At 34.7% G+C, this 9,482-nt stretch overlaps 1 protein-coding gene across 1 annotated transcript in view; it reads right to left on the bottom strand.

The window, feature by feature from the left end:
* LOC108749537 (neuroligin-1-like) overlaps nt 1-1,999 on the bottom strand; it is a 70,411-nt gene extending 68,412 nt beyond the window's left edge. Inside the window, exon 1 of the mRNA XM_018488295.1 lies at nt 1,897-1,999. Within this exon, the coding sequence (XP_018343797.1) occupies nt 1,897-1,999 (103 nt within the window). The remainder of the gene's footprint in view (nt 1-1,896) is intronic.
* Between the last annotated feature and the right edge of the window lie 7,483 nt (nt 2,000-9,482).

The following is a 9,482-nucleotide window of genomic DNA, read 5'->3' as shown; positions in this document are numbered from 1 at the left end:
TATATATATAGGTATGTAATACTAATAACGTTTATGATATACCTAAACAGTTTTCTTTTTCTTACGTACATTACAGAAATAAAAATATAAATTTATGTAAGATTACCATTTGATTGCCGCTATTACGCTTACAATAGGTTACATTGAGATTAGGTGTGACGACGGAGAAGTAGACACACCTCGTCACAACTAGTTCCGGGGTGTCATATTTATATATTTCAATTATTACTTAAGCAAGAAATATGTATATGTTAAGGCGTTAATGCAGATAACTGTGAGATGTGTTGTTTATAAAATAAGAATTCTATAGAAATAGTTGAAATTATGATATGGTGGGCACACACAGATTGATAAATATAACATTTAATATATCACTGAATTTGTTTTACTTTTGACTATAGAAAATTGAAAATATTTTTATTTCTGAAAATATCCTATATTCCGTTCGAAATAACTTATTGCAGCATGATCGCAATGTTTTTACGGAAATACTATACTTTTTTGTGTAATGTTCGTTTGTCGTTTTGCAATTTTAAAAGTGTAACAACATGCCCCATGTATCAACTATCCACGGTCTTCCCTAACAATTAGGTTACTTGTATTTAGAGAGAATGGTTTAAATTATGAATATTTTAATAAAAGCGTGAAACGTATGAAAACTTTGTGCAACGTTAATTAAGATTAGCTCATTTTCTTAGATATACGTAGATATACGTAATATCGATAGCAGTCTAAGATTAATCGAACTATCAAGCTCCAATTTGCTCTCTAAGGCCCAGTTCGACAACTGACGACTAACTCATAACCGAGGTTCAGCCTATTCCTTGTCTCCTTCCAATTTTAGAATTGAATTTCAAAAGATGAGGAACATGTTGAACCTCAAGTCAAGAGTTGCGAAACTAGGCCTTAAATGTGTAAATATACTTATTATAAGATCCATAGGTGAATGAAAAACACTTCTGGATCAGCAGCGCTCAAATGTATTCGACATGAGCTTTGTACGGGATGGAGAGGGATTAAATTTTGCGTGAAATCCGCATTAAGCCAGGTCGCGATGGGGGTCGGCGCGAGGAAGGGCGCAAAAGGGGGGACAGAGCGCGACAACACGAGCACGTACCAACATAATTTGTCTAACTGCGTTCGCTCGCACGGTCTGATGGTCAGCGGGATTGCCGTTGGTGTAATTCGGCAACAGCTTGTAGTGGTTCCGAGTCCCATTGCACGGTAACGTGTACTAATGTTCGTGCCCCCGTGCTATCTGGTCGTATTACACCGCCCTGTATAGCTAATCATCGTTAGTGACAGAGACATTGGCCACGGCCAATTAATGGTGTCGCCCGTTGACGTTCGGCAAAAACACACCGGCAGAGTACATGATTCCCTGTTGTTCAAATTGTAATCTATACGTGACACACCTAGCGAGAGAAAACCTCTAGAAATGGACTTTCCTATTGCTACATGAAATTGCGGTACTCCATAAATAGGATAACGATGTCATTCGCTGACGTTTAATAAAAGCTCATGGGAACAGTGCAGAAACGTTCCATTGCTTAAATTGACGCCTAACGGCAGAAATATGTTGATATTTTGACGGAATAAAGGCTGTAAATGGATTTTCCTGTGTTGCGACTTGAAAATCTAAAAAAAAAAAAAAGAAAAAAGGAAAGCATAGAAACTAGACACACGTAACATTTAATAGTAGGACGATGATGGGGTAAAAATGAGTAGAGGTAGAATAAGTAGAATTAGGCAATCGGAGAGTGCGCTGGCACGAGTGTTGTAACATGGAGGTTACTTTGAACAGAGGACGGAGAGAGAGAGAGAGAGAGAGCTTTAATTGGGTCATAAGCCCTCCTCGCGATTCAGCCAACTTGTAACCAACCCTACGGTTCCTACCTGAGTCCGAAGCACTTTCGCTCGCTCTCATAAAGCCCTTACCCAGCTCCAAATCACTTTCACTTTTCTCACGAATTTCTGCACGATCGCAAACTTCTGCCATGTTACGTTTTCGGGCTGAAAAAAATGTTATATAAATGTAATAGCGAGAAACGGATAATAAAAAGTAGAGGAGGAGGAAGAAAATATATCATATCAAACTTTTTTATCGCTTTATACACAGATAACGATCGCCACGAGTTACCAATTAATTATCTTTGAGGTAATAAATATTCCAGTTACAAGATATTACTGCGTTACAGTAAAGTTGCCGCAATAAAATTCGCGAACAATGATAACGAGGTACGGGAGTGCACTGTGCAAAATGTAATTTGCAATGTCTTGCGCCTCGGCGTTCGTCGCCGACTTGCGATAAATTCCGGCGACGTTCATGCGGCAGTCAGTATATACAATGCATATTTCATTTTGCATAATGAATCGTCTCGCCATCGGGCCTTTAATTAAAATTCAGACTCGGCTTGTAATCAGGAAATAATAATTTTTACCCGAGCTCTCTCACCCGACGTTCCATATTATCGTTTGCCGCCAGGCTGGATGTTGCCATTTGCATATCACAATAACTTTAAGGCAAGAACCATGTTTATTGGCTTACCGTAACAAACTTGTTTATTTATTGTTGAAATTTTACCAAAAAAATTTCTCCATGTTTTGCAATCGCTGCTTTTGCAAAATACGCCGAATTTATTTCGCGTGCATGAAAATGCAATGAATTTTCCATTCCGAAATTTAATAAAATAATGATAGAAAGGATGAATACACATACGTGGTATGTTTTCGAAATCGTGAAATAATTGTTACATAATTGTAATTATGCAAACGTTTTGGTAACAAAGCTAATTGTTTATTAACAAATGCTGCTGGAAAACTTCAATTCGCATCAAGATTTTTAATCATTGCATAATAAACGATTCAATTATCTTACATTTTAAAATGATAAATCCAAAAAGTATTAATATGCATAACTTTGAAAAACAATAACGTTTTTACAGACTGCTTTTACAGACTGTTCGACGTACTCGCGTTTGAATGAATGAAAAATCGAAAAGTTCGACATCTTGAATTAAATGAAAAAGTATGAAAGGCAAAATATTATAGTATCATATATTGTGTCGCAAGGTTTATTTTTGTACTGCTGTTGCTGTACCAGCGCATTATCGAGCGTCGAATGGACATTGCAGCGATAAGCTCGTGGTCCATTTTGCTGACAAAAAACATACACGGAAAGAGAAACGCACGAACAAGCTGACGCATATATGTCGAGTCGATTCGCACCTGTTATGAGAGCCGCTGTATCGTAAATATTTATTCGGGAAAATATTTTTCCCGAGTCTCGCGGAAAATGTTTTCCGAAATTTTTTCACGATCGTAATCGTCGATCGCCGACTTGCTACGACTTGTTTCGCGATTTCATGAAAATTCAGACGGTCGACAGGCACAACGAGAGCTGCAGACAATTATAGATTTCAGCAATTCAAATTTTGGGACATTTGCAGGATCAGGTTGACAGAGGACGATCGAGAGACGATGAAAAATCGAAAAAGCCCTTGAATTTTATTTTCGATCAAAATAGAATAAACAAATCAACTTGCCGTTTCGAATGTTTTTTTTTTTTTACGTGGAGAAACAGTTACGAGCAATATGAAATAATGATTTGAAAATATGAATATGCAATATAAAAATTAATACAAGAATATAAATAAATACAACAGAGATATTAGTTTAACGAAAGAATTTAATGATAATAATTCTTCTTGTTATTCATCTGCTTAGAAACTTGAAAGAATGAGAATTTAAATAAACATTAAAATAGAACAATTTTATTTTTCTTGATTAATTCGAAAGTATTTTTTAATTATTTTTCTTTAATTTTAACAAATATAAACAGTTGCATTTCAATTCTTTAGTTTTTTTTTTATTATTAATTATTTTAACCGAGCCAACAGCATTTTTGAAAACTAGGTTGATGTTTCATCTTGTTTTTTGAAAAATCTAATTATTTCCATTATTTTAATTATTTTGCGTTAAATACAATTCTAGATTGATCGCAAAATTTCGCTCCTGCTTTTCGAATTTCGAGATATCGTATACATATACCATGTGCCTCATAAAATATGAAGCATTCTATAGTGCTACCAATATTTCCGTAAGGTCAGTATCCACACCCTATTACTAATGCAAATGCACCTCTATTATTATTGCAAATAAGCTGCCCTATTATTATTGTAAATAAGCTATGGGTGGTAATTAATATCGATTTATAATATTGTTTCCAGGTAACGTGAATTTGTCAATTTTCATCAGTTCAAAGGTGAAAGGGCATTTCCTGTTTTAAATTATTAAAATCTTCGTTATAGAAATTGACGCAGGTTAATGATATAAAGTTTTTATTAATAATTCCTGCTGGCATTCATATTTATTTATTTGTTCGATAAGTGATGATGTATGTTTCCCTTCTTATACGTTTGAGATGAGAAAAGTTTCCTGATGGGGGAATATATTTTTAATATTCAGATTTAAAATTTATTTTACTTAATAATTGGAAAATTTTTCAATTAGAAGAACTTCCAACGTTCGGAAAGTACTACTCTTTAAAGTACTACGTTTAGTAATTGACGATCACAGATATATGCACACTCTCACCTTGTTACTACTCTCGGAGAGTTGCGTCAAGGTACTTTGTAACCATTCGTTTGCGAAGCACAGTTTGACATGCTCGCAGTGAACCTCTCGTTTCGCAAAGTTTCAAGATCAACTCCGTAATTTATTTTATAATTCCGCAGAACATGATAGTAAGGGAAGGAGGTGAAACGTGGACCGAAAGGGGATTCTGTTTATTTTACCGCTCCGGCGGCTTTCGCAGTTGGCAGATTGGAGAGGTGGTGGACCTGGCTTCGTAATTCCCATGGAGAGGAGATGGGGTTGCAAGAAGAGGAGGGAATTCGCGGTTGCGGTGTCGGGGAAAGATTGCGGGATTACTGGACGCTGGTGTATTTCGTAGATATCGCCGGGGCGCTCTTTTTTTTTTTTATTGTGTCATAGCTCTCTCTTTCTCACCCCCGAATTCACCCTCCGTGCACGTCACCTCCCGCCCTTCTCTCTCTCCCCCGCCTCCCCGCCCCCTCTCCCCTCCGGAGCTATAAAAGCACTCTCCGCCGTTACGGTTTAAAGCCGCGGTCGGTACGTCGGTCGATTTGTTAATTTGCGAGCCGACCACTACTTACCCCTGGCCGAAGAGGGTGCATTTAGAGAGAGAGAGAGAGAGAGCGCGTCCAGAGAAACGCCCGATAAAAAAGAGAGAGGGTTAACCCGGCAAGTTTTATGGTTTTCAAATAATGCGGAGATAAGCACTTCACCATTCCCGATCGATTGTTCTTACTGTATTATCTAATATTCGCTGTTTTCTAATTCGATACTTATCGATTACTGTACTGGCAATTAGCACAACTTACTGTATTACATTTAAAAATCTCACGTATATCACTAATATTATCGATTATTTATTCTTACTTTGTTATTTATGAAAACAATTAGGTTTCGCGAAGATGTGTGCAAAATGATGAATTTGACGGAGAAATTAACGGGAATAATCCGGATCCTCGAAAGGGTGGAATGTGCGCGTACGAAACCGAAACGTTTATCTGCGGCCAAGTGCCAAAACAAGTCCCATTCCGTTGGGAGCAGGATCGTTTCGGGGTAGGAAAAAGTGCCAGTAGACACTAATGCGTCTCTTCCTAGAAGGATATAGCGGGTGGTCGGTTTCTTGCTGCCTTAAGCGTCGTTGGAAAGTAGCGTACTTGCGGTACGCGGCAGCCGCTGTCGTTATTTCGCAAAACAGAAATTCCGGTGGAAGAAAAAGTTTGGGCTAGAACGGGAAATCTATTTGTTATTCCACGGTGAGCACCGAATAAATTGCAGGTAAACGTGACAAAGCGGACAACAGTCGCCATGCAGTTGTAACACTGATCAACTGAATCAAACATCGAATCTGATGTAACGAAAACAAGTTTATTATATACGTATACACAGTATAAAAAACATTTTATATTTGTGTTAAAACCGATACTTGTTAAAATTTTTGTGTTGAAATTTTAACATGTCCGAGTTGATTGAACGTAATTGTATTATTTGAACATTTTGTGTTAAATTAATATTTATTTCTCAATATTAAAATAACACAGTTTATATATGCGTAAAAATGAAGAATAACATTAACAACGTATTATAATATATATAAAACTCTAAGATAAATGAATGTATTAATTTAACGTAATTGTCGTAAATGGCAATTTTACTGAAGAAATATTCCTCCACAGTTTATTTTTAAACTGTGTCAGTGTTACATTTTTTGTGTTAATTTCTGACATAATATTTGTATTACTTCCTAGTATATTCAAAGAAAGGGAAGCAATGTAGTGCATTTTGTTTTATTAAAATATATGACGTATCTACATTTTTGCTACAAGTTTGTTAGCATAAAGTGATACTAATTATGCTATAAACAGAAATTCTCTGGATATATAAAACGAGTATTATATGGAAAAAAAAAAAAAAAACTGAAGAGGGAAAAAGATTGCCGTTATGGAATAGGAGAAGATATGGAACACTACTAATATATAGGTACATATGTATATAATATGCTTTTTACGTCAGATACATGTGTACATTTCGTTATCGAATTCAATTTAATTATATCATTTGAAAATATTACTTTCAAGACCTGCAAGCTAAAGTTAGAAAATATCTACCTCTCAAAATTATGTAAAGAGTACACATTTGTGAAACTGTCTGCTACTAGCAAAACTGAAATGCAGCTTTTACGACAACAGTAGTGAACACTAATGGCCAGTGGCAATATTAAGACATCTAAGCAAATTGTAAAGAAGTAATTTTGACGGTCTCCCTCTCAGAATGCAACGCAAACTAGATATTCTCCACAATTCTCCCATTTACTCCGTAATCGCCTCCTTTCCTCTATTTTGGGTTAAATTGATACACAATTTGGGCGGATCGTTTGCGGACACGTGAAATTAAAATAAACACATTTTCCAACTCAGTTGGAAAATGTGTTTAGTACAAAAATAATATGTTAAAGTTAAAAAAAATTTTTTTTTTTTTAAATAAATATACATTAATAAATATAATCATTATTTAAAAATAAAATATATTATATTTTCTTTATTTTATAAAAAATAAAAAAAAATCATAGAAATAATATAAATATTAGAAAAAAAATAATAACTTTATTTTAATATATAGACCCATGTGTAGAACAGGTCATTAAAAAATAAAAATGTCATTAAAGTATTTTAAAATATAGACCACTATCCACTAACAATATCATAGAACGAAAATAACAATATAGAAATAATAAAGCATTTTCTAAAAAAAATATTTTGTACAGAATTCTTGTGATAGCTAATTTTCTTATTATTACTTCCTACTTGTAATAATACTTTTTCTATTTGTAGGAGCGTAATTATCTGTCGGGAAAATGTTTAAACTTAAAAACATAAGGATGTAATATCTTGCAAAGAGACGCGGAATAAGAGAGGAGACAGGATGAAATGAGAGGATACATAAGGCTATTTTAGTTGTACGCAGTGTCGGTAGCAAGAAACAAAAGCCGTTCTAGCAGGTGCAGGCAGCCTCAGGGTCGAGATAAAATGGAAATGTACTCTGTGCTCTGTGCGCGTATATATGCCAGTACACCTTGTATGATGGGGCGCGTGTATGCTTCATATGTGCATATGCGGGGTGCGAGTGATAACGTTTCGCGCTAAGGCCGCCTCTATCTCCTATTGGCGCTCGAATTGTTACGACCTCGGGATATCCTGCAACACAGGATAACTCCTTTTAGGATTGTAGACGAAGGGATCTGAGTCTGAACAGTCTGCGATAGAGGATAAGGAAAATATCACAAAATACAAGAAAATAGCAAAGCCAAAGAATGGGAATACCTGAGAAAGGGTAGAAGTAAATAGGAAAGAAAGAGAGAGAGAGAGAGAACCGAAAGATATTTCTGACGTTATGCAATTCCTATTCGATTTGCACGATGATCTACAGAATGAGAACATTTGAAATTAAATTGTCGTTGGGGTAAAAGTCGATGATTGAAATATCTTAAAATACTAAAGAGAGAGGATATCTAGAAAGAGATCGGCAAATGTAAGAATTGAAAGATTTGCATGAGAATCTAAAGAATCCTGTGAAGGAGTGAAGGAATATGTTGGAATGAATATAAGAGAATATAATTCCCTCGATATATCTAATTCCTTTTCTACTGCATATTTGTGATATAATAAATGAAGAAACAAATAAAACAGCAAAAAATCTAAATATTTGAAATTTCTAAACATTAATTTTCATTCTTTATTCGAAAAATCTGTTATGTTGTATTTCATTTATTCTAGATATTGTGAAATAAGTGTTATGAGCAACATAGATTTTTTATATTTGAGGCAAGAATATTTTTTTAATAATAAGCGCAATGCAGCGTGTGTGGATGAAAGAAGCAAAATAACGGGACAAATAAATCTTTATAAAGCCATAAATCCGTACAAGGGTGATATGCCCTTTAAACTATATTTTACTAAAGCATTTTTCTAATATTAAAAAAGGGATTTCTGTATTCGTTTGTATCCTTTAATCTCCCGCTCTCGAGATATGACAAGTTAAAACCTGTTTTCTGTCTCAATGGAAGTTTTGCAATTTCATTGGGAAATTGTATAATCCATTATATATTTACGCTGTATTTTTTTAAATCAAAATTTGGATTTAAAAAGAATATTTTTTAAATAGTTTAAAAACGTGAAAGCGTTATTAAATTTGTAAAAGCATATATTATACATACGTTGCTATACGATATTTGAAATAAAATGTTCATTAAAATAGAAACTACAATATTATTATATCATAACATACATTTATAAAACATATACATAGAATACTACAATACTAAATTAAAAATAAAATATAATCAAGGTTTATCGTGTTTCCTTTATATCTTCCGTTTCAAATCAAAGAGTGTAAAATAAAAGTTTTAAATTTTAAAATTTATTAAAAAGTAAGGTATTATATAGCTTTGCCGCTAAAAATTATTTAACGCGTTAGCTAATTCTACATTTGTTTAAATTATCGAACTGCGTCCCGTGTTCAACGTCTTTCCACATCTATTTTTCCAATCTTTTTTCTAAAGCAATTAAACAACCTATATAAATCTATGTTGCTCGGTTGTCGTCATGAAATTGAAATCTCTCAAGGCAAAATTGAGGGCCATAAATAGTCGGCATGGCCAATATGTCAAACATCTTCAAGCTCGACATGAGTAAACGTATTGGTCCAATATCCTCGTTCGCGAACGGACGCACGCAGTTGCAGTGTAACAGCGTTATACACGTCGGCAGTCAAGTGAACGATGAACTCGGACAGCTTCGGCCTATTCTCCCTCGGGATGGTCGCGTGATAACTGAATAATTAATTATACGGCGTGATTAATTTACGCAGGGAAGCAAGCTTCGTTTGGCACG

Source organism: Trachymyrmex septentrionalis, unplaced genomic scaffold (genome assembly GCF_001594115.1).
Source record: "Trachymyrmex septentrionalis isolate Tsep2-gDNA-1 unplaced genomic scaffold, Tsep1.0 scaffold3, whole genome shotgun sequence".
Lineage (NCBI taxonomy): Eukaryota > Metazoa > Arthropoda > Insecta > Hymenoptera > Formicidae > Trachymyrmex > Trachymyrmex septentrionalis.
This window is presented reverse-complemented; position numbering and strand designations above follow the sequence as displayed.